This window comes from Carcharodon carcharias, chromosome 2 (genome assembly GCF_017639515.1).
Source record: "Carcharodon carcharias isolate sCarCar2 chromosome 2, sCarCar2.pri, whole genome shotgun sequence".
NCBI lineage: Eukaryota > Metazoa > Chordata > Chondrichthyes > Lamniformes > Lamnidae > Carcharodon > Carcharodon carcharias.
The window spans coordinates 124908864-124935359 of NC_054468.1; the positions used below are offsets into that span (position 1 = coordinate 124908864).

The following is a 26496-nucleotide window of genomic DNA, read 5'->3' on the forward strand; positions in this document are numbered from 1 at the left end:
GTACTTTTGTGGCATGTATGTCACTTGCCTCTTATCAGCTCAAGCCTAAATGTTGTCCAGGTCTTGCTGCATGTGGGCATGGACTGCTTCAGTATCTTGAGGTTATGCGAACATCCCACTCCTGACCTCATGATGGAGGAAAGGTCATTGATGAAACAGCTGAAGGTGGATGCACCTTGGACCGAGGCCTTGAGGAACTCCTGCAGTGATATCCTGGAGCTGAGTTGATTGGCCTCCATCAGCCATAACTATCTTCCACTGTGCTAGGTATGAGTGCAGCATAGAATTTTAACAGCATAGAAGGAGGCCATTCGGCCCATCATGTCTGCACCGGCTCTCCAAATGAGCATTATGACATAGTGTCGTTGCCCTGCCTTTTCCCCATATCCCTGCACAATATTTGATAATCATCTAATGTCCTCTTGATTGAACCTGCCTCCACCACATTTCCAGACAGTGCATTCTAGACCCAAACAACACGACGTGAGAAAAAGTTCTCACGTTACACTTACTTGTTTTGCAAGTCACTTTAAATCTGTACCCTCTCATTCTTGATTCTCTTAAGAGTGGGAACAGCCTTCTCCCTATCTACTCTGTCCAGCCCCTTCATGATTTGAGCATCTGTCAAATCTCTCCTCTGCTGCTTTCTGTCCAAGGAGAACAGTCCCAACCTCTCCCATCTATCTTCATAGCTGAAGTTTCTCACTCCTTGAACCATTCTTGTAAACCTCTTCTGCACTCTCTCCAATGCATTTACATCCATCCTATAATATGGTGCCCAGAACTGTACACAATATTCCAGTTGAGGTCGAACAAGTGTCTTATATAAATACAGGATAACCTTCCTGCTCTTGTACTCTATGCCCCTATTGATAAAGCCCAGGATACTATATGCTTTATTACCTGCTCTCTCCACCTGTCCTGCCACCTTCAATGATCTGTGCACATGTACACCAAGTCTTTCTGCTCTTGCACCACCTTCAAAATTTCACCCCTTATTTTATATTGTCTGTCCATGTTCTTCCTATCAAAATGCATCATTTCACACTTTTCCACATTGAACATCATCTGCCACCCATCTGCCCACTCCAACTTGTCTATGACCTCTTGAAGTTCCACACCGTCGTCCCCTCAGTTCACAACACTCCCAAGCTTCATATCACCTGTATACTTTGAAATTGTCCCATGCACACCAAGATCTAGATTGTTAATATACATCAGGGAGAGCAAAGGTCCCAATACCAACACCTGGGGAACACCACTACAAACTTTCCTCCAGCTTGACAAATATCCATTGACCATTACTCTCTGCTTCCTATTTTTCAGCCAATTTTGTATCCACATTGCTACTGTCCCTTTTATTCCATGAGCAATAACTTCTCACAAGTCTGTACTATGGCATTATGTCAAAAGCTTTTTCAAAATCCATGTGCACCACGTCAACAGCATTACCCTCATCGACCTTTTCTGTTACCTCTTCAAAAATCTTCAGGTTAGTTAAACACGATTGCCCCTTTAGAAATCCATGCTGGCTCTTCCTTATCAACCCATGTTTTTCCACATGACTTCTAATTCTAGTGAATATTGGTTTCTAAATCTTGCCCACCACTGAAGTTAAACTGACTAGCCTGTAATTGCTGGGCTTATCCTTATGACCTTTTTTGAACAAGGACGTAATGTTTGCAATTCTCTAGTCCTCTGGCACCACCCCTAAGCCTAGGGAAGACTGAAAGAATATAGCCAGTGCCCCTGCAATTTCTAATCACTTCTTTCAATATTCTTGGATGCATCTCATCATGTCCCGGTGCCTTGTCAACTTTAAGTATTGACAGTCTATTCAACACTTCCTCTTCATCAATTTTGAACACTTCTAGTGACAGAGTTTCCTAGTCTGTCACCATGGCCTGGGTAGCATCTATCTCCTTGGTAAAAGTACAAAGTATTCATTTAATACCTCAGCCATGGCCCCTTCGTCCATGTGTAAATTCACTTTTAAGTCCCAAATCAGCCCTGCTCCTCCTTGTACCACACTTTTACTATTTATATGCCTATAGTAGACTTTGTGATTCCCCTTTATGTTGGCTGCCAGTCTTTTCTCATAATCCCTCTTCGCTTCTCTCCTCCCTTTTTCACCTCCCCTCTGAACCTTCTGTATTCCTCTTGGTTCTCAATTGTACTTTCTACCTGACATCTGTCATAAGCACACTTTTTTCCTTCTTTATCTTAATTTCAATCTCCTTTTTCATCCAGAGAACTCTGGATTGGTATGTCCTACCTTTCCCTTTCGATTGAATATACCTAGACTATGCCTGAACCAATTCTTTTTTGAAGGTAGCTACAGTTTTTCCTGCTAATCTTTCGGTTCCAGTCTATCTGGCCTAGCTCCGTTCTTGCCCCATTGAAGTTTGCTCTTGTCCAGTTAATTATTTTTACTCTGGATTGCCTATCTTCCTTTTCTATCATCACCCTAAAATGTATAATACAATGATCCTAAATGTTCCCCCACTGACACTTGATCTACTTGGCCCGCTTCATTTCCGAGAACCAGGTCCAACAGTGTCTTTTCTTGTTGGATTGGACACATACTGTGGTAGAAAGTTCTCCAGAACACAATCTAGGAACTTCTGCCCCTCTCCGCCCTTTACACTTCTACTGTTCCAGTCAACGTTCAGGTAATTAAAGTACCCCATTATTACTACTCTATAATGCCTGCATCTCTCTGTAATTACCCTTCAGATTTGTTCTGCTACGTCCTTCTCACAAGTTGGCAGTCTACACTGAGCAATGTAATAGTACCCTTTTTGTCCCTTAGATCTAGCCAAACTGGTTCTGTTCTTGAACCCTTTAGGAATTCCTCTTTCTCCAGCTCTGCAATGTTCTCCTTAATCAACACTGCCACCCCTCCTTTCCTATCTTTTCTGAACCCCTTGTACCCATGAATATTTAACTCTCAGTTCTGCCCTTCCTTGAGCCAGATCTGTTGTCACCACATCATATTTCTGCATGGCAATCTCCACCTGTAACTCCTCAATCATATTTACTATACTCCGTGCATTCAAATACATGCACTGTAACTCTTACTTTCTCCCTTACCCTGACTTTACCTATTAACTTACTATTCTCTATACTAGAGCTATCTGTCCCTCCCAGTATTTCATGCACCCTGGTATTCCTCTAATATTTTTTTTCTTGGTTCCTAACCGAAGCTGGGTTAGTTTAAAGCCCTCCCAACAGCGCTAGCAAAACACAAAGAACTCAGTCTCAGCTCTGTTCAGGTGCAACCCATCCAGCTTGTGCAAGTCTATTTTCCCCAGAGCCAGTCTCAGGAATATTAAGATGTCCCTCCTGTACCATCTTTTCAGCCATGCATTCATCTGCCTTATCCTCTTATTTCTGTATTCACAGGCACATGGCACTGGGAGTAATCCAGAGATTACTACCTTTGAGGTCCTGCTTGCTAATTTTATACCTAGTTCCCTAAATTCTGATTGCAGGACCACAGCCCCCTTCCTACCTAAGTCATTGGTACCAATGTGGACCATGACCTCTGGCTGACCACCCTCCCCCAGGAGAATGTCCTGCAGCCGCTGTGACATTCTTGTCCCTAGCACCAGGGAGGCAACATATCATCCTGGAGTCACTTCTACAGCCACAGAAATGTCTGTCTGTTTCCCTAACTAATGAATCCCCTATCACTATAGTTCTTTCTTTCTTCTTCCTCCCCTCCTGTACAGCCAAGCCACTCATGGTGCCACAAACTTGGCTCTGACTGCACTCCTCTGAGGAACCAGCACCCTCACCAGCTTCCAAAACAGAAAACCAATTTGTGAGTGGGACCCCAGGGGACTCCTGCACTACCTGCTTACTTCTGTTGGGCTGCCTGGTGGTCACCTATTCACTATCACCAGGCCCTTAAGCTGTGGTGAGACCACCTCTCTGTGAATGTGCTACCCACATAGCTCTCAGCCTCACTGATGCACCACAGTGACTCCAGACACCGCTTGAGCTCTGGAACCCACAGCTCAAGTTTCTGCAGCTGGCAGCACTTCTTGCACATAGTCAGCTAGGACACCAGTAGCATCCATGATTTTGCACATATTACAGGACACAGATTCCATTTGACTGAGCTGCTCTGCCATGTCTTAACTCTGCTTCCCTTACATTAATTTTATTCTACTTTGGATTATCTATATTACTTTGTTACATTGGCCCTAAATTTCCCTTATTCCTGGCATTTTGCTGTTAAATCCAAGTATGGGAACATTAAAAATTATACACTTGTCTAATTTACTTACCAGTTCCTACATACCAAGGCCACCACTCTTCTTTGAGCAAAGGTAGAAAAGGAAAGCAGCACTCACTCCCTTCTCACCAAACTCCAGTTGAAGCTCTCTACTGCAGCCAAACACAGCACTCCAGTGCAGATAGTCAGCACTATAAGATAGCCTACTTTTATACTCTCTGAACCTAGCCTCCGAAAACCTGATTAAGCCAGTTATCTAATTAACTAGTTTCAGCTGCAAGCAGTGCCTGTATGATCCCTGTTTTAAGGCTGAACTAAAACTCACCATCTTCCAACCCTAATAGCAACTTTTAGTTAATTGCTAGATTAAAGAAAGACTAGACTTTAGATAGAATTTAAGCCTTAAACTCCCTCAATCACCAAACTCCAACTGAAGCTCTCTACAGCAGGTAAACACAGCACTCCAATGCAGACAAAAGATTAGAGAATATTTCCCCTGATTTGACAAGGATGAAGGCTTATGGCTGAGAAAGATTACAAGTCAGATGATGAGTTGTTTTCTATTTGTCCAAGAGCGAGAGTGTTGCTCCAATATGGGAATAAGAATAAGCCATACAGCTGGTGGAAGTGTAAGATTTTTATAAAATTTCTTGCTGAACAAGTGGGGTAAATTCCCACAGGCTCTGTGGATGCTCATAACAAACTGTGGGGCCTGTATTCTAACGAAAACAAGACCAAAACATTATCCTTCCTGTTTACCCCCTTACCCCAAAAATAATTCTGGGTTTGTATATAAAGCATGTTTATATACACCATCACCTTCTCAAGGGCAATAAATGCTGGCCTAGCCAGTGATGCCCATAGCCTGTAAATGAATAAAAAAAATTCTGTGCCCAAAATCATTGATATTCTTAATTTGCATCTGTGGTGCACAAGCACCTGTTTATTCTAATAAAATCTTGATCCAAGGTATTTGATTTAATACTAACACAAAGCTTTAAGTACAGTAAATTTATGATTTAATGAAATCAAATTAAATAGCAATTTGCATATCCTAAGTTTATCTGCATTTGTGTGAAACTGCTTAAGTGCAAAATGTAAAAATTGGCTTGTATGTAAAAATAGTTTTTAAGAAGCAAAATTCATTAACAATGTGAGAAGTTTTTAAATGAGATAAAGCTAAATGTTAGAATCCATCTTATACAGGGTACATTAAAGCCTATATCCCAATAGGTATGGGGTTTGATGCAGCCACTTATTTTTAAAGCTTTAGAAATGCATCACAGTTTGTTTTGACAAGTGTTCATAATATGTGGACAAAGAGCTAGGGAATGGTCTCCATTTCATTTGTGAAAAATAAAGATTGGATTTTTTAAAATGGTTTTTACTTGAATGGCTGAATTGAGAAAGAACTTTACCTAGATAAAGTTGAGCACTGTTGGCAACATCTTTTCCTGGTTGTTGCAGAGCTCATTTGGAGGCCAATGCAGAACGATGGAACAGGTTGCTGGCATCATTAGAAGAACTAAGCAAGTGGTTAAATCTCAAAGACGAGGCACTGACAAAACAGATGCCTATTGGAGGTGATGTTCAGACTCTACAACAGCAACACGACCACTGTCGGGTAAGTATGCAAGTTGGCTGACAAGATTTCTTCTCCTGTCTCTCCCTGCAATCCTGTTCTCCTTTAGCCATCTGTATCTTGAAGATACTGATTACAATTCAGGCATAAGGTTCTATTTCTACTGCCTGTCACTCTGACTGAAATCCCTTTCAATTGCTGCGGTTGTGTGTATCCATATACCTCTCCTTTCTAACCTTCCCTGTCCTTGCTGAAGTTCTTTTGGCCTGGAATATTTAGCTCTTAATAATGACTGCATATAGTGATACCACTGTTCCTGCCCAGAAGGGAGATGATTCAGTAGCTGCCTTGTCAATGACACCTGGAGACACTGTACCACTGAAAGTGACTGAAATTGATTGTACGCATATGATTGAAGAAGGCAGCTCACTTATATCACTTATAAGTGGCTGTGATTATGGCATGCAAATAACTGTCCTATGATTCACTATATATCACTATCTTAATTAGCAAGTCCTAATGTTAAGGAAAAAAATTCCCGCATTCACCTAATACACATAATAAGGGGTCTTATTGCAGCCCTTGGACTATGGTGTGACTAGATATTGGACAAAAACCTAAAACCTATCTCACTGGGAATGCACACTATGCTTGTGGTAGCTGATGACACTGATCCCAAGAAAACACCTGAAATTTTTAACAGGACCAATCAGGTTTTAAAGAGTTACACAGCCAGAATTTATTAGGTGCCTAGAAAATATTATCTCAAAGCAATCTGTACAATCTTATTCTGCACCATAAAAAGGGGTTAGAAGCAACTCTCAACTCATGCTGTATTGTTACCTATGGCTCAGCTGGTTCCATTCTTGTATTCAGAAGGTTGTGGGTTCAAGTCCTATTCCAGTAACTTCAGTACAAAATAGAATAGTTGACACTGCAGTGGAGTAGTTTTGAATGAGACATCAAAACCAAGACCTTGGTGATAAATGTACCCTCTCATTTTCTTTTTTGGTTGTGCCTTTTGAATTTTTTTGCACGGCTGCATGGTCTGTACAATAACTTCCAGGCTGCTGCACCACCACACATCCTAGAGGAAACATTTTTGCCTGTAAAAGGATGTAAAAGATCCCATGCGTGAATTTCAAAGAACAGGGAGCTCTCCCAGGTGTCCCAGCTGAGTTTTAATCCAATCATAAAAGCAAAATATTGCAGAAGCTGGAAATCTGAAACAAAAACAAAAAATACTGGGAAAAACTCAGCAGGTCTATTAGCACCCGAGGAGAGAGAAACAGAATTAATGTTTCGAGTCCATATGACTTCTTCAGAACTGAGTTTTAATCCCTTAACTAACACGTGAAACCGGTCTGGTGACTTGGTGATTATCACATTGCTGTTCGAGGATAAAAGCAAAAAACTGCGGATGCTGGAAATCCAAAACAAAGACAAAAATACCTGGAAAAATTCAGCAGGTCTGACAGAATCTGCGGAGAGGAACACAATTAATGTTTCGAGTCCGTATGAAGAGTCAAACAAGGGAACTTGCTGTGTGGAAATTAGCTGCCACATTTCATGAATTACAACACTGACTACACTTCAAACTTCATTGGTTGTATAGTGCCTTGGAATGACCTGAGGTCATGAAAAAAGCTACATGAATGTAAGTATTTCTTCCTTTCCCACTGTGACCAAATTGGTTGTAAACCTCTAATTTTCGTACATTTTTCTGTCACCCTCTGACTTTGATCCAAATGTCTATATATCTGCCTGTGGCCAGAAACAAGATTTCTTGTGAATTATTCAGCAGCATCTCCATTTGTTGTGAATTTAACTAGGTTATTCTCTAAGTCACATCTTTAAGTCCAAAGTAATTTCAATCTGCTCATTTTTATTTTATAATGGTGTTTTACCTTGGTTCACTGCTGTCTCATTTTTTTAAACAATTCAAATTGGGCTCAGAGCTTACGACAAATGGGAGCAGTGGGAAATGACAACTCATGGCCACAATTCAAAAAGATTTAGCATTACCGTGTTTATGAGCAGAAAAGTGACAGGCTGTAGTTTATAGCAGGTAAATGCACAGTGATGTGATTTGGCAAGGGTAAGAGGAACATGTAGAAATGTATGAAGGGAATGGAGTGAGAAGAGATACTCAGTCCCTATTGCTAAGCTGTTGTTATGGACAGGAGAGTGGCAAACTAAACAATTTTATCCCCTTACTGTCTGACCATAAGCAGAGGTGTTTTTGAAATATTTTTAAAGTGGGCTGTGTCATGTTTCCCCAAAATTGGTAACATGCAGCAAACTCTTTAATGATTAACTCAGAAGGTTAGTTTATTTCACATTCAAACCCGGGTGGGGTGTGTGTGTGTGTGTGTGTGGGTGTGGGTGTGTGTGTGTGTGGGTGGGGGTGTGTGTGTGTTGGGGGAGGATGGTGGGGATTGATCACAATCTCTCTCCCTCTCTCTCATGGTGGAGGGATCAATAACCATGGGGCATAGATTTAAGATAGGGGGCAGGAGGTTTGGAGGGGATGTGAGGAAGAATTTTTTCACCCAGAGGGTGGTGGGAGTCTGGAACTCACTGCCTGAAAGGGCGGTAGAGGCAGAAACCCTCATGACATTGAAGAAGTATTAGGATGTGCACTTGTAATGCCATGGCATACAAGGCTATGGACCTAGTGCTGGAAAATGGGATTAGAATAGTTAGGTACTTGTTTGACTGGTGCAGACTCGATGGGCCCTTGGGCCTTTTTCTGTGCTGTAGACCTCTATGACACTATGACCCTTTTCTCCCGCAGTATAAATTGCTGTCATTGTTTGAAATTTGGCATTCTTGTATTTGTCCTGATGAGTGCAAGAAGAAAAGCTTCTGCAACACCTCCCTTTTCAGCAATATTCAATTTCTATCTTTCTTCAGTTCTGACAAAAAATCATCGACTTGAAACATTAACTCTGTTTCTCTGCACAGATGCTGCCAGATCTGCTGAGTATTTATGTTAAGGATGCATGTCTTTCATGCATCACTTTATAACAGAAGCTAAGTCTCTTCGAAGGAAGTGAGGGAAAGGCAGGTCACTAAACTGCTGCTGTTCTGTGTGTATGTTTATGTGTATGAGCATGCAGTCGGTGGGTGTATGTTTGTGTGAGGGAGTGTGTATGTTTAAGTGTGGGAGGAGGGGTGCTGGTGTGTGTCACAAAAGTGGCAGGTGATCTCATTGCTTCTCCTCAATTGAAATTCTGAGGACATCATCAAGTAAGGAGCAAGCAAATTCAAAAGAGAAATGTTTTGTCCTGGACAAAGAATCTGATCAGACTCTTATCAAAGACTTCTAGGCAGAAGTCAGACAGAAAGGTTGACAAAAATTACAAATAAAAGCAGCTATCAATACGAGTTGCTCAAGTTGGTAGAGCAGAGATGAATGTAATCTCACACAGCACAATTACTCAGAGGTAGTGCACGAGGAAAATATAAACAGAGCCTCCAACGGTTACAAAAGGTGGCAGCATGTTTTACGGAGTTCAGCAGCTATCAAAATAATTTTAAGAACTAAATAGGAACAAACAGTAATGGAATTCAGTACCAGGGAAATGGAGTGCAAGCTTTAATTTTCCAGCTATGAGGAGAGGGTCAGAGATCAGTGTTTTCTTCGTAGAATAGCTTGAATGGAGACAGGATCAAAGATTTATAGTTATGAAGCAACAGATAAAGGTTTAGATCAAATTTCTTTGTAAGCCAACAGGACTAAAATAGGCAACGTGGAGAATGATAGTTATAGGATTAATAAACCAGAAAGCAGCAATGTGCTTTTTGACAGGAATGAACAATCCACGCTCCATCTAATCTCTCCATTCAATTATCTTTACTTTCTGCAAGGTATCTATGTATCATAATTTATAAAATATAATAAATCCTTGCAACTGCAGGAACTTGTCTGTTTTGCTTAGAAATTCTTTAAAAGTTTCCTGTTTCACCAAATCTACTTAAAATTTAACCCATCTGTCAATCACCATTTTGCTGAAGAATTGCATAGAAGAATTCCCTTTATGGCAAAAAATGTGCATGTTTCCTGTTGATGGAACAATGATATAAAGTTGAAACATTCTACCAGGTCTACCTTTATTTATCCATTCTTTAGAGAAAAGCCTTGGGTACATTATCACTCATCATGAGTCAGTGCTCTAAGTCCTGACTTTGATCTTGAAACCTTTTCCCAAATAGCCTACTCCACTAATATGAAACTGCTCCTTATCAAGGCCATAAACAATTTTCAAATGCCCTATTTTAATCTATGTTATGTATTTTTAAAATTTGTCCATGGGATGTGAGTGGTGCTGGCAAAGTAGCATTTATCGCACATCTCTAATTTCTCTCAAGGTGCTGGTGAGTCACCTTCTTGAACCGCTGCACTCCATGTGGCCTAGGTATACCCACTGTGCTGATAGAGAGGCAGTTCCAGGATTATGATCCAGCAACAGTGAAGGAATGGCGATACAGTTCTGTTAAGGATTTAATGCAGTTAAAAAATCTATGCCAATCAGAAAGAGGCAAAATCATACACAGAATGAAAAGGCCTTAAGAAGGCTTTTACTAGATAGGCTGTGAAGAAGAGTCATATGAATTAAGGGATCGGTGGACATGCACACCAAGGTCCCCCTGATCCTTGGTACTTCCCAGGGTCCTGCCGTTCATCGTGTATTCCCGTGCCTTGTTTGCCCTGCCCAAGTGCATCATCTCACACTTATCCGAATTAAATTCCATTTGCCATTGATCAGCCCATCTGACCAACCCGTCTATATCCTCCTGTAATCTAAGACTATCCTCCTTACTATTTACCACCCCACCAATTTTCGTGTCATCTGCGAACTTACTGATCAACCCTCCTACATTCATGTCTAAATCGTTTATATATACCGCAAACAGCAAAGGACCCAACACCGATCCCTGTGGAATCCTACTGGACACAGGCATCCAGTCACAAAATCACCCCTCGACCATCATCCTCTGCTTCCTGCCACTCAGCCAATTCTGGATCCAATTTGCCAAATTGCCTTGGATCCCATGGGCTCTTACCTTCGTTATCAGTGTCCCATGCGGGACCTTATCAAAAGCCTTGCTGAAGTCCAAGTAGACTATGTCAAATGCATTGCCCTCATCTACACACTTGGTCACCTCTTCGAAAAATTCAATCAAATTGGTCAGACATGACTTCCCCTTAACAAAACCATGCTGACTGTCCTTGATTAATCCCTGCCTCTCCAAGTGTAGATTAGTTCTGTCCCTCAGAATTATTTCCAGTAGTTTCCCCACCACTGTGGTTAGACTGACTGGCCTGTAGTTCCCTGGTTTATCCCCTCCTCCCTTCTTGAATAACGGTACCATATTGGCTGTCCTCCAGTCCTCTGGCACTTCTCCTTTGGCCAGAGAGGTATTGAAAATTATTGCCAGCACCCCTGCTATCTCCTCCCTTGCCTCACTCAACAGCCTGGTATACATTTCATCCGGGCCTGGAGATTTATCTACTTTTAAGCCTGCCAGACCACTTAGGACCTCCTCCCTTTCTATGCTAATTTCTTTAATTATATCACAGTCCTTCTGCCTGATTTCTATACCCACATCGTCCTTCTCACTTGTGAACAATGACACAAAGTATTCATATAGAACTCCTACCTACGTCTTCTGGTTCCACAAACACATTACCACTATGGTCCTTAATGGGCCTACTATTCCCCTAGTTATCCTCTTACTCTTAATGTACTTGTAAAATAACTTTGGATTTTCCTTTATTTTACCTGCCAATGTTTTCTCGTGCCCCCTTTTTGCTCTCCTAATTTCCTTTTTAAGTTTCCCCCCCTACACATTCGGGCTTCCGTTGTTTCCGTTCGAGCCCCCGGTATCTGCCATAAGCCTCCCTTTTTCTCTATATCCAATCCTGTATATCCCTCGACATCCAGGGTTCCCTGGATTTGTTAGTCCCACCCTTTGTCTTTACTGGAATATCCTGTACTCTCCCTATTTCCTTCTTGAATGAGTCCCACTGCTCTGACGCAGATATACTCAAAAGTAGCTGCTCCCAGTCCACTGTGGCCAAATCATATCTGATCTTATTAAAATTGGCCTTTCCCCAGTTTAGAACTCTGATTTCTGGCCCATCCTTGTCCTTTTCCATAACAACCTTGAATCTAATGGAGTTATGATCACTAGCTGCAAAATGCTGCCCCACTGATACCTGTACCACTTTCCCGGCTTCACTCCCTAAAATTGAGTCCAGGACCGCCCCAATTCTTGTAGGACCTTCTATGTACTGGCTTAAAAAGCTCTCCTGGATGCATTTTAAGAATTCCACTCCCTCTAAACCTATCACACTATGACTAACCCAGTTAATGTTGAGGAAGTTGAAATCCTCCACTATTACTACCTTATTATTTTTACACTTCTCTGAAATTTGCCTACAAATCTGCTCTCCTCCCTGTTTGTCTGGGTTTATAGTACACTTCCAGCAATGTGATTGCTCCTTTTTTGTTTTTCAGTTCTACCCATTTGGCTTCATTTGAGGAGCCTTCTAAGATGTCATCCCTCCTTACTGCTGTAATTAATTCTTTGATCAATATTGCGATACCCCCTCATCTTTTACCATCTCCCCTGTCTCACCTGAAGATCCTATGTCCTGGAATATTGAGCTGCCAATCCTACCCCTCTCTCAACCATGTCTCTGTGACAGCAATGACATCATACTTCCATGTGTTAATTTGTGCCCTCAACTCATCTGCTTTATTCGTCAGATCCTTGCATTAAAATAAATACCATCCAAATTTGCCAAACTCCCTTATGCCTTAACTGGCCTCCAATTTCTATGCCTTCCAGACTCAATTGCTCTCTCTCTTAATTTTGGCTGTGCATCTCCCCCTGCTGAATCTCCTCTCAGCATCCCATCCCCCTGCTGAGTTAGCTTAAACCTTCCCCAACAGCACTAGCAAACCCTCCCCACAAGGGTGTTGATCCCATTTTGGTTCAGGTGCAACCTGTTTGCATTGTGCAGGTCCCACCGCCCCCAGAAACGGTCCCAATGTCCCAGAAATCTAAATCCCTCCCTCCTGCACCATCTCTCCAACCACGCATTCACCTGAACTAACCTTCTATTTCTATACTCAATAGTGCGTGGCACCAGAAGTAATCTAGAGATTATTACTGCTGAATGTTTGGCAAGTGAACTATGCCCTGCAAGTGAACTCTGGTCGAGGTGTTTTCTCACTTTGCAAGTTTGATGCAGGAATAGAGCTCATCAAAGCTATCCTGTGGGACCGTGGCCATCACAATCAGGTCATTGCTGTCTGTCTATCATGCAAACTTGCAAATGGGTTGAAGACCACCACTTTCAGGCCTGAGAAGTGCCTGGTCTACCCCAAATTACTCTGGGAAGACAAAGTATCTCAAAACTTTGAAAGCAAGCTAAGCAAGCTGTTTCATGCTGCTATTATGCAGTGGCTATGCGAGTGGCATTTACCACTAACAGGATGCTGCTGCTGCCAGTCCAAAAAGATGTTCTGGCCATCACACAATTGAGCAATGTCATGTATGAATTTCAGTGCTTGTATGATGCCAGGTACATAGGCCGTACATCCCGACGATTGGCTGGCCGAATGAAACAACTGAAGGAACATACTGTTTGTAATAATCAGAGTACAGGTTATACTCAGCCAGTCCACACTTGAAAAACCCAAAACAAAATGTCCACTATTAAATGTGATTCTGCGATTGGGCAGGACTTGCTGAACTGAGTGTGCTAATAACTACTACAACAGTTGATTTAAAGATAACCAGTTGAACTTGTAATTTGGCTAATTTACGCTTGCCAGAAGCAACATAAATTCTTATGCAGGAGTCTGCAAACAAAAGGAATATGTTCAAGCCTTGCACTTTTGTGGAATTACCTGGGAGCTTGCGGAGCCTATAGTTCCCTTTTGCTTTCTCCATGGCAATGTGTTGGCCAATCAGCCTTTTCTCCTCTGGAATATATTGTTGTGATTGGTTGAAATTTGACATTCTTGCATTTGTCCTGGTGAGTGCAAAATGAAAAGCCTCGTCAATATGTCTCTCTTTTCAGCAATATTAAAGGTGGAAATGTAAGAGATTTTAAGCCAGTAGAAAGAGGAGGGGCAGGAAAAACAAAAGGGAGGGCCTGTGATAGGGTGGCCGGCAGGAGAGATTAACAAACAAAAGGCCTCATGATGCAAATGCCAAAGCGAGTGGTAATAAAGATTATGTCCAGATGAGGCATGAATGGCTATATAGCAGCCATTTGAATGCAACATGAAGGGTTAAAGAAGCCGTCAAAAAAACATACAGGACAAGAGGCAGCGGTTATGATCTAAAGTTGTTGAACTCAACTTTGAGTCCAGAAGGCTAGAGATTGCTGAGATGAGAGATGAGGTGCTGTTCTTCAAGCTTGTGCTGAGTTTTATTGGAACACTGTAGCAGGCCAAGGGCAAAGAGCTCAGACCAGGAGCAGTGTGGAGAATTAAAATGACAAGCGACATGAAGCTCGGGGTCATGCTTGCGGACCGAACGGAGGTGTTCCACAAAGTGGCATACTTTTGGTCTCCCCAATCTAGAGGAGACCACATCATGTACAGTGAATACAGTATACTAAATAGAAAGAAGTACAATATCACTGCTTCACTTGGAAGGAGTGTTTAGGGTCTTGGTTGGTGAGAGGGGAGGTGAAAGGACAGGTTTTGCATCTTTTGTGCTTGCACAGAAAGTTGCCGTAAGAAACGGAGGGGCAGTTAGGAGTGACTGAGGAGTGGACCCCAGAGTGTCATGGAGGCAAAGGTCCTTTTGGAAGGCTGAAAGGGGATGGCAAGGGAAGATGTGTTTGGTAGTGCCATTACATTAGAGCTGGCAAAAATGGTGGGGGATGATCCTTTAAATACAGAGGTTGGTGGGGTGGAAGATGAGGACAAGGGGAACCCTAAAATGGTTCTGGGAGAGTGAGGAAAGGGTGAGAGCAGAACTGCGTGAAATGTGTCAGACATGGTGGAGAGCCCTGTTAAGTACGCTGAGTTGGAACTCTTGGCTGAGGGAAAAGGAAGAGCTATTGGAAGCGCTGGTGTGGAAGGTTATATTATTAGAACAGATGTGATGGAGACATAGAAACTGGGAGAGTGAAATAGAATCCTTACAAGAAGCAGGGTGTGAGGAATCCTTACAAGAAGCAGGGTGTGAGGAAGTGTAGTCAAGGTAGCTGAGGGAGTCTGTGGGTTTGTAGTGAATATTAGTTAATATCCCAACTCCAGAAATAGAGATGGAGAATTTGAGGAAGGGAAGGGAAGAATCAGAGATGGACCAGGTGAAGTTGAGAGAAGGGTGGAAATTGGAAACAAAGAATGAAATTTTCAGTTCATGGCGAGAGCAGGCGGTGTCATCAGTGTACTGGAAAAAGTAATGAGAGAGGTGGCCCAAATAAGACTGGAATAATTAATGTTTCACATTTCCCACAAAAAAGCAGGCATAGCTAGGACCCATGCAGGCACCCAAGCAACACCTTTTAGTTAGACCTTCCTTTTTAAAGTGATTCCTTTCTATGTGCTTTAATTTGGGGTAATTATAGTTACCCATGTTCCTTGATTCCTGCTTAATTTGCTCATATGATTCCATACTGATTTTATTAGTTTGGTTCAGAGACCTCCAGCAGCTCCCAGTCATTGTCTTTTAACTGTTACATCTGAATTAGCTCTGTGGACTTGTGCATCCTTTGTTGAGTATCCATTCCCCTCTGACTAAAGATGCTGTCCTCTGTACTTTGTATACAACACTGATAGAACATTGTTTGAGAGTAAATTATATAGCCATAAGCACAACAATGATGAAAGATACTCTGATTTCCATATGTTAAAAATAAATTATGAAATTTGTGTCCAGCCACAAAATTTGGACTGTCTCTAATTTGTGTTCAGGCTTTCATCCCTGAATTACTTATTGTACACCATTATTTTTCACCTTTTACTCCTCAATATATCTTTTGTAATTAGTACTGGTGGGTAGCCATAATCCTAGATTTTACTAATTATACCCTTCTATCTCCTCCGTAATTCCCCCTCTGTCTCTAACATCTCCTAAACTGATCCATAATATTGATCTTTATTCCCTGTATTCATCTTGTTACTACAGTATGCTCATTTTGCCACTGGCGTGGTGACGGAGCACATTGATATACCATGTCATGAAAGTAGCCAGGTGAATATTTGCACTTTTAATTCTTCTTTGGTGAGTTCTTAGATGCAACTTTCCAATCTGGAACTAATGGGATATCAAAGGGTGTGTTATTTGGATGACTCTTGTGCTTTGAATTTAGGTTAAGCAGTATTCCACAAGGCCCTGGTGCTGGCTTCCCATATTGCGATTAGATTAGAATTTCAGTTTTCTGTAGTGTATGCTGTGTTATGATCCTAGCTGATGTTACTATTGGATAAGCCAAATCCCAGGTGTAAAGAAGCTATTTTTTATTTTTCTTGGACTGTGGCTTTAAAAAACTACTGTGGCTACAGTTGAAAGACATGTTGGCTGGAACAGGATGAGGAATATCTACAGTGTTGCTATCCTGGAACATAGGGCACCATAAGAGAATAGGATGGTGCCGGAAAGGAGTTCTGGGCTGGGAGAACTGCCTAACGACAGCATTTTAATTGGCTCTTGACCAGGTGGTCAGGGCTTTGTGTGGTAACAGTGCAGGCAGAACAGCTCCTAGCCTGCAAAAAGGGAAGACCTGAAACCTCTGTCGCCTGTGTTTGTAAGATTCCAGCAATTCTGTCATAATAGCTAGCTGGCTATCCCTCACATCTCTATAACCTGCTTTCTCTGAAAACCCCTGTCAAGAGGCAAAGGGGAAAATCACTGTTAGAGACATTGAAAGGCAGGTGCTCAACCAATGAACTAAATACTGAAAGTACTGGAAGATCACCTCATGTCATCAATAAGAACAGAAAGGAATTTGGAAGGCATTGATCAAAATCAACCTATCAAACCCTGTACTCCGGAATTGGTGAACTGTTTTATCCCACCTTTAAAGTCCATGTTTTTGTGTGTTTTTTGTGTCTTGTATGTGTGTGTATAGGGATTTAAGAAGGGGGAGAGTTTAAGTTATAGTGTTAGAAAGTAGCAGTTCGTGTTTTTTTGCCACTGGTTAACAACAGTTTGTTCAATCAACAATTATTTACTTATTAAGTTTACAAACCTGGTGCTCGTATTCTGTTAATCTAAATTAAACAGTTAGGTAGAATTGGGGCAATCTGGTGGTTTAGTCAAACTTTCACATTTGTTGCGGTTCGAAAAACAGTGAGGCTTGATATTACAGCGCAGTATCCCCATGAATCGTGGGTGGAGCCTGGCTTGATAGATCCTAACTTTTAATTTTTGCTTAGATACATGGAGAGTGGTTACTGAACAGAGTTACCAGAGTCAGCTGATGAACTTTAAACAAAAGAATAAAACCTTTACTATACAAGAAAGGATGAAGTATATTATAATACTCCTTTGCCCATAACTATACCTTTATAGATATATGCAGATTTGTAAGGATAACAAAAGTTACAAAAGCTATCTTTATACTATAATGTTCACAGTAAGTACACAGGCCATGTATACCAATAGGCGACCTGTGATCAGGCACAGTACACTGAAACCAAGTGACAGATGCCGCCCCAAACAGATGCTGTGGATCTCTCATCATCTCCCCGCAGAAGCTTGTTACACTATGAGCCAACTGGTCTCACTGAACTCCGTCTTTCACACGAGAGTTTCCAACCTCCACTCTTGAAGAACTCGCTGTGGAATCTTCTCCCAAATGACACTTTCTTTCAGACGGCTTCCACAAGGGTCCACCTCAAGGGTTTCAAACTCCCCTCCCAGTGTTCCTCTCCCCTGGATCACCATATGCATTCAAGCTTTCTTCCATGCACTCTCTCTTACTGACTCAGCCACGCCAACAGAACACCACTGCTTCACATACCCATAGTAAAGAGTTATAGACTTTCAGCTGTCCCCTTGGATCTTCTCGTACACCTGTATCGCTTTAAGTCTGTGTCCTGCAGCTTTCCTCTCTTTAAGCTTGAAGTTTGGAGCCCTCATTCTCTGCTTCTTACTTTAAATTCTGTAGAACAGAACCTTTTCCAGATTCCTGTCCTTGTCCTTTGACTAGACTGCCCTCTTGGGACCTTTCCTGTTCCACTCCTCTGGATTTGGGTACTTTCTTCTTTAGTTTCTGGAACCCGCTTCTGCAGTTTCCTCTTCTGGCCTGCTTCTCCTAGTAGCCGTCTTCAACTTTTGTTTGGGACTTGCTATCTGTCCCTCTGCTGTCCAGCCTCTCTTGAATCCTGGCTTCAACTGAACTAAAACTACTTTTCTAGTTTTTTTCTCTGTCTCTGTGTGTGTGTGTGTGTGTGTGTGTGTGTGTGTGTGTGTGTGTGTGGGTGGGGGGGAGGTGGGGAGCTTTCCTCTCTGGACCCCTGTTGCTATGCAACAGCACAGTTTTTACTATTTTGTTTTAACTTTCCTAAACCACTAACCCCCCTTGGTAACAAACTCCCCACTTCAAGGGTCATAAACTCATTAGAATGCAGGCACACAAGCGATGCTTTAGACCTCCACTCTAAAATGAAACTAGATTCCAGGTTTCACTTTTTTAACTCACTTATAGAAAAATATCATTAAACTAAAAGCTAAAACTTAAGGTATATTTTTATTTGGAACACCCACAAATACAAATATAATGAACTTAAACTACCTCTATTTCCTAACAGCTGTCACACCGTAGGCATCATGGTTCGTTTTATCATAATACAATAAGATGTTTTCCTTTCCTGCCTCCCTCAATACACATTATATCTCACATAGCAGACCTCTTTGTGCCTGTGTGTGCTTGCTTTGTTACTGATCAAAATCAACTGATTGAAACACTTGCACATAACACTGTGAGAGATCACCCATCAGCCACCCCACACAGGCTGCATGGTTGCAAGGAGCAGATTGAAGTGTCTGCTGATACGGTGTCTGTCTCAGCTCATCGAGGCAGAAAGTGAGTGAATCTGTATATTTTAGAAGTTCTGGGTTTGAAACTTGAACAGGACATAATTTCATTTATCAGTTATACTTTTTCAAAGAATCTCAGTGGGAGGATGAAAAGCATGAAAAGTAATCAGCTCAGGAATGGATGTGGGGAGAGAGAAAACTGAGTGAATAAAGCTTTGAGGAGAAAAATCTATATAGAAGTACATTAGAATTAGACAGCTTATTAAAATTTATGCATCTAACATTTCATTTGCTTTGCAAAGTAAATTCTTTTTTATTCAAATTGTTAAGTATCTGTCATCAGAGAACATTTTATTAGTCTTAAAACTAAATTAATGTATCTAAAATGTTTTTAGCAATTCATAAATGTATGTAATTTAATTGAATGCTAAAATTCAATAGATCCAAGGATTATGAACATTAATCGATTAACAAAATCCATCATAGTGGTTTGAGATACACTAGTTACTACAGTTATTAGCCTCAAACAAAGAATCCCATGTAAAGTGCATGTTTTGATTTAAATGTATTAATTGTATATGCAGCATTCACTGTAACTGAGACAATTGCTTTAGCAAAGGTGGGGAGGTGGTGGAAGGGGAAGGTGGATTGTGCCCCAGAAAACAACTTTACGCCTTCAGCTGTCAGACCCCCTCTAACATTTTTAATATGATGTCGGTGCAAGCCATGTTTTTGTGCACTTTTTCAGTTATACTCACGTGCTCTTACATTTGTATTTGCACACTATTCTACTAATCTTGTTCTTCTGTGAACACCAGATTGAATTTTCCTTTACAGATAATTGATTCCTTTCAGAGACTGAAATCAGCAAGGGAGAGAATATGTTCAGGAATGACCTTACATACTTCATGACTTATAGCTGACCCTGACGGCTGAGTCCTGGCAGAGCTGCAGTCACAAAGACATGATTATGCCGCAGCCTGCAGCTCTCTGGCTCTGGGGCTGTTGTACAATTAACTGATGTACCATCCTTTTGGAGCTAATCTCATGCATATTTGACATTTTGCCCAGATGCAAATCTCACTCATCAAAAAAGTATATTTCCCTTTTGTGGCATGTCCCAATGCCCCACAATAAAGGTTGGCAAACTACTCATTGGACATTTGCTAGTCACAAATAATGTATATACTCAGTATGGAATCAGGGAATAAGGAACCTCCTCCCATCAGCCTGGCTCACTTGCCTGTGGATAGAAGGTTGTGGGCTCTTGAATACATTACACTTAATACTTTTCGACTTAAATGTTAGGCCATGTGATTAAGATGTTTGCAAATGATATGAAAGTTAGCCACATGGTTGATTGAGGAGAAGAACGCTGTAGACTGCAGGAAGGTATTAATGGACTGGTCGGGTGGGCAGAAAAGCAGCAAATAGAATTCAATGCAGAGAAGTGTGAGGTAACGCATTTGGGGAGGACAAATAAGGAAAGGGAATATACAGTAAATAGTAGGTTTCTGAGAAGTATTAAGGTACAGAGGCACCTTGGAATGAATCACTATAGAGCCCTGAAGGTAGCAGGAGAAGTAAATAATGTGGTCAAAAAGACATATGGGATACTTTTCCTTTATTAGATGAGGCCTAGAATATAGGAGCGGGGAGGTAGCCCTAGGACTGTATAAAATGCTAGTTAGATTGCAGCTAAGATACTGCGTACAGTTTTGGTCACAGCATTACAAGAAGGATGTGATTACACTAGGAGAGGGTACAGAAGACATTTGCGAGGATATTGCCAGGAATGGAAAACTATGAGGAAAGATTGGATAGGTTAGGTTTGTTTTCTTTGGAACAGGAGTAGGCTGAGGTTTAATTCAAAGTGTACAAAATTATGAGGGACTTAGATAGAGTAGTTAGGAAGGACCTATTTCTGTTAGCTGAGAGAACAACTTTTACCCATTCACTTAATCTATCAACGTCTTTTTGTAATTTAATGCACCTGTCCATGCTACCTATGTTACCTATCTTGTCATCAGCAAACTTAGATATTTGGCTTTTTTGTTATGCCATATAAGTCATTAATAAATACAATGAATAGTTAAGGCACCAGCGCAGGGCCTTGTGGGACAACATTTGTCCCTTTCTTCCAATTTGAGTACATATGCATTATCCTACTCTGTGTTCCACTACCTCACCAATCTCCTAACCCAGGTCAATCTTTAGAGCTATTATTTTTTTTCTAAATTTTTTTTTGCTTACTTTAACTTTAGTTAATTCCTATTCTTGATTCATTAAGAGATTCCCTGAATTATAAAAAGATTCATGGCACAGAAGAGGCCCTTCAACCCATTATGTCCAGGCTGGCCAAAAAAGAGGTATCTACCTTCCAGTTGTAGGTCTGTAGCCCTTGGGTTATGACACCTCAAGTGCATATCCAAGAGTTTTTTTTAAATGTGATTAAGGTTTCTGCCTCAATATCCTTTCAGCAGTGACTTCCAGGCCCCACCACTCCTGTTTAAAAATTTCCCCTTCAACTACCTTCTAATCCTTGCACCAATTGCTTCAAATCTGTAGCCAAATATCTAAGTTTGCTGATGAAAAGATAGGTAACATAGGTAGCATGGACAGGTGCATTAAATTACAAAAAGACGTTGATAGATTAAGTGAATGGGTAAAAATGCAGGTACAGCAAGTGATTAGGAAGGTAAATGGAATATTGCCGTTTATTGCAAGGGGAGTGGAATATAAAGGTAGGGAAGTTTTACTGCAGCTGTACAGGGCCTTGGTGAGATCCCATCTCGTATACTGCATACAGTTTTGGTCTCCTTATTTGAGGAAAGATAAAATTGCATTAGAAGGTTCACTCAACTCATTGGGATGAAGGGCTTATCCTATGAATGGAGGTTGAACTGGTTGGGCCTATACCCATTGGGAGTTTAGAAGGATGAGAGATGATTTTTTAATGTGTTCATGGGTTGTGGACATTGCTAGCCAGGACAGCATTTATTGCCCATCCCTAATTGCCGTTGTTCAGAGGGCACCTGTGGGTCTGGGGTCACATGTAGGCAAGACCAGGTAAGGATGGAAGATTTCCTCCCCGTGAACCAGATGGGTTTTTACGACGATCAATGGTTTCATGGTCGACATCAGACTAATTTTAATTGAATTCAAATTAGTGAGATTTGAACCTGGGTTCCCAGAGGATTACCCTGGGTCTCTCTCTAGTCCAGTGACAATGCCACTATGCCACCACCATCCCCATTGAAACATAAGATCCTGAGGGGATTTGATAGGGTAGATACTGGGAGGATGTTTCCACTTGTCGGGGAGCCTTGAACTCGGGCACATAAAGATGTCTCCCTTTTAAGACTCATATGAGGAGAATTTTTTTCTCTGAGGATCATTGGTGTAGAATTCTTTTTTCCTAGAAAGCAGTGGAAACTGGGTCATTGAATTTATTCATGTCTGAGTTAGATTTTTAATAGGCAAGGGAGTCGACAGTTATGGGGGCAGACAGGAAAGTGGAGTTGAGACTGCAGCTAGATCAGCCATTATCATATTGAATAGTGGAATAGGCTTGAAGGGCCAAATGGCCTATTCCTGCTCCTAAGTCCTTCCAAGCCTTCAACATCTACTATTTAGAAGGTCAAGGGCAGAAGATGCATGGGAACACCACCGCCTGCAAGTTCCTCTCCAAGCCACACACCATCCTGACTTGGAAATATATCGCCATTCCTTCACTGTCGATGGGTCAAAATCCTGGAGCTCCCTTCCTAACAGCATTGTGGGTGTCCCAATGCCACATGGACTGCAGCAGTTCAAGAAGGTAGCTCACCATCTTCTCAAGGATGATTAGAGATGGGCAATAAATACTGGCCTACACACCATAAGTGGATATTAAAAAATCTCTTTTTGGCTGATGCAGACATGGTAAGCTGAATGGTCTCTTTTTGCACCATAACTTTTCTATGGTCACCCTGATCTAATTTCTTTGCAAAGTATGTTACTGTAATGTAAGAACACTTTTCTCCACCAATTTGCACTTTTTTTCTAGCTGACCTAATTTGCACATGCAATCGTATCTAATCACGCTGATTTGTTACCCATTTTAGCATGATGAATATATACACAAATTTCACAAATATGGGACTTCTAATTGCAGCCCCATGCTACAAGGAAGGTAGTTAAACCTGCTGTGTGGTGACTAGCTTTTCTCTTGGCTCAGATAAGCAGTGGAGGGAACCTGAAACGAAAACGAAAATAGCTGGAAAAACTCAGCAAGTCTGACAGCATCTGTGGAGAGGAAGACAGAGTTAACGTTTCGAGTCCGTATGACTCTTCATCAGAACTAAAGAGAAACAGATATGTGAAATATAAGCTGATTAAGGGGGGTTGGACAGGTGGAGCTGGATAGAGGGCCAGTGATAGGTGGAGGCAAAGGAGAGATAGCCAAAGATGTCATAAACAAAAGGTCAAAGGGGTGTTGATGGTGGTGATATTAGCCAAAGGATATGCTAATGGTGACATTAAGGGTAGAAAGCAGGATAAGCAAGTGGCAGATGTCCCTAGTGCGGGCAGGGTGGGGGGAAGGGATCGAAATAGATTAAAAGGTGGAGATTAAACAATGGATGGAAATAAATTTAAAAATAATAGAAATAGGTGGGAAAAGAAAAAAAATACATAAAAAATATATAATAATAATTAGAAAAAAGGGGATCAAAAAGGGGAGTGAGGATGGACGAGAGAACTCATGATCTGAAGTTGTTGAATTCAGTGTTAAGTTCGGAAGGCTGTAAATTGCCTAATCGGAAGATGAGGTGCTGTTCCTCCTGTTTGCGTTGAGCTTCACTGAAACGTTGCAGCAGACTGAGGACGGACATGTGGGCATGAGAGCAGGGTGGTGTGTTAAAATTGCAAACGACAGGAAGATCTGGGTCATGCTTGCGGACAGACCGAAGGTGTTCTACAAAGTGGTCACCCAGTCTGCGTTTCTCCTCTCCAATGTAGAGGAGACCGCATTGGGAGCAGTGAATGCAGTAGACCAAATTGAGGCAAGTGCAACTTGAAAGGAGTGTTTGGGCCCTTGGAGCCCAAACACACCTTTGGCCTTTTGTTTATTACATTGTTGGCTATCTCTCCTTTGCCTCCACCTATCACAGGCCCTCTATCCAGCTCCACCTGTCCAACCCCCCTTAATCAGCTTATATTTCACCACATTTTTATTTCTCCTTAGTTCTGATGAAGAGTCATATGGACTTGAAGTGTTAACTCTGTCTTCCTCTTTGCAGATGCTGTCAGACCTGCTGAGTTTTTCCAACAATTTTTGTTTTTGTTTCAGATTTCCAGCATCCTGCAGTATTTTGCTTTTATCTTAGTGGAGGGAATCTGTCAGCTGATAGTGTTTTCTAGAGAGAGGCCATATCTGCTAGTGTGTCAACCCTTCCAACTGTCGGTGACTGATTGAAGAATTACCTTACTCTATACCGTGTAACTGCTAAGAACTCTGTGTATTGGTGCTTTCTGTCAAAGATTTGAATCCTCAGTAGTGACTTGCTTGAGGCAATGCTTAGCACAAAATAAGTCTGAACTCAAGCCCACAGCAAGGTGTAGGTCATTTTCTTTTGTTGAGCCAGGCAGGTAATTGACAGAAACTCTCTATCATGTTTAAGCCTCCAAATTGAGCTATTGAAAATCCATCCAGAGCTTTTGTTTTCCTTATATTGATGGCACACACACACCTCCTTGGGACGTAACCACTTACCCAAATCGAGAGAGGCAGCTTGGCAAGAACCAAGTTGTAGAACCCAATAACCTTTTTAATGTTTATAACCCTAAGAGAAATCTCCACCTCTGGCCTCTTGCCCATTCCTCACTCTCCGCTCCCTGTGCCCGACCATTGGAATTTGGGCTTTAGAATCTGGAATTTTCTCTTTCAAACTTTCCACTTCCCTGTTTCCTGTGAGACCCTCCTTTAAAACTACCATTATCTCTTTGACCAACTTTTATGATTCATCCTAATATCTTTTTTGGCTTCATTAATTTTTGACAAAGTTTTGTAAAGTGCTGTGGGACAATTTCCTACGTTAAAGAGCGCTATCTAAATGCATGCTGCAGTTGACCCTGTACAGATATATAGCTAAACTGCTCAGCTCACCTTCATAGTGTTTTGAAACTTCTCAGTACATGTCCGCCCAACCAGCTCAGCTTTGGTGCGCAGGGTTATCTGGATTCAAATGGAAAGAAGCCAAAGCACTTGTAGTAGATCTCCCCTTTCAAGATCCTTTCTGTATGGTGACTTTTGTGAGGTGAGGCTCCCAACATGAGACTTGCTAGGCAGGAGCACAGTATCTGTCCTGTTGAAGCGTTGCAGCCTTATTTCCTCTCTGTGCTCCTATTTAGCAAGTCTTCATGCTGGGAGAGGCCGATTAAGATGCATGACCATTTGATTAATCAAAGAGTATTTGCTGTAATTCAAAGGAACTTGAACAATGAAGTGGATGTACAAAATGAGTGATGATTTTGACAATCTGGCCTGAATTTTCAAATTGCTATTATTGTCATCTATTTAAGATAACTTGGAGTTTAATGGAATATAACACCCTAGCATCCTCAGAATGTAGCAACGAGTTTCACAAGAAGTGAATTACTTTTGAAGTATAGTTTTTGGTATCACGTAGATAATTGTATTAAAATATTGTTGATCAAATTCAAGAAGGTTGATTCTGAGTATTATGGCCTCAAATTAGAAAGAGATTCATAGAACTGCAGTTACCTACTAAGTTTTGGTTAAGGCGTGGAAGAGATGCCTGAAACTGAGAAGATTTGAAAACCTGGTTGCAAGATGGCTAAACTTATCAACTCTTATCCATATTAGCAAACCTAGATGATGGACAAAGCTCCATTGTCAGGACACCATGAAGGTGGAAAAAGTTGACAAAAAGAGGCAGTAAATTGAGGATTGGTTTAGGGGACACTAAGCTGGGTCCTGCAAGTGCTTAGGCTAGAAGAGAAGACTAAAAGAGCTAAGATATGTAATATAGGTTGTATGGCTAAGTCATTTCTTTCCTTTGTTCTACCATTTCTGGGCTGAGTAGAGTTCCAAAGGATGCATTGGACATGGTATATTAAGGGATCAACTTTCTTGGCCATAGTATCAATGTTATTGTTATCCTATCCTTCACATTTGACATCTCTTTCTACTGTTTGTTTATCTTTTCTATCCTGAGTGGGCATTCTGTCATATTTCCAGTATTCTTAACTCTCTTCCAATGCGCAGTGTTCTTGATGCTTTAATAATCACCAGGACAGAGTTGGTTGCATTCAAATTGTAACTACTTTCCAGGTAACCACTTTCCCAGATGGGTATACCCCTGAAAAAAAACTCTAATTTTGAACCTCAAGAAGTGTGCAAAAGCAGCTAGTTTTTCATTATCACAGCATTGTAAAAAAAAAAATCAGAAATGTATTTATTTTTAGACATGATAATTTTCCATTGGTGCTCTAAAAGTACGATTAGAGAATATTGACTAAAAACTTAAGGCAGGTATTTTTCAGCTATGGGCTCATGATGCCTTTCTTTCTGACTCATGGTCAGGAACCATCTAATTTATGTGTAACTTTTAATTGGTTGCCTTCTATTGTGTTTCCAAATGTA

The 26496-nt window shown here is 41.3% G+C and overlaps 1 protein-coding gene across 8 annotated transcripts in view; it reads left to right on the forward strand.

The window, feature by feature from the left end:
- Window positions 1-26496, forward strand: part of utrn (utrophin) — a 664110-nt gene that overhangs the window by 403910 nt on the left and 233704 nt on the right. For all 8 annotated transcript variants that reach the window (XM_041182782.1, XM_041182783.1, XM_041182789.1 and 5 more), the window contains one exon: window positions 5711-5867. In XM_041182782.1, coding sequence (XP_041038716.1) covers window positions 5711-5867 — 157 coding nt within the window. The remainder of the gene's footprint in view (window positions 1-5710; window positions 5868-26496) is intronic.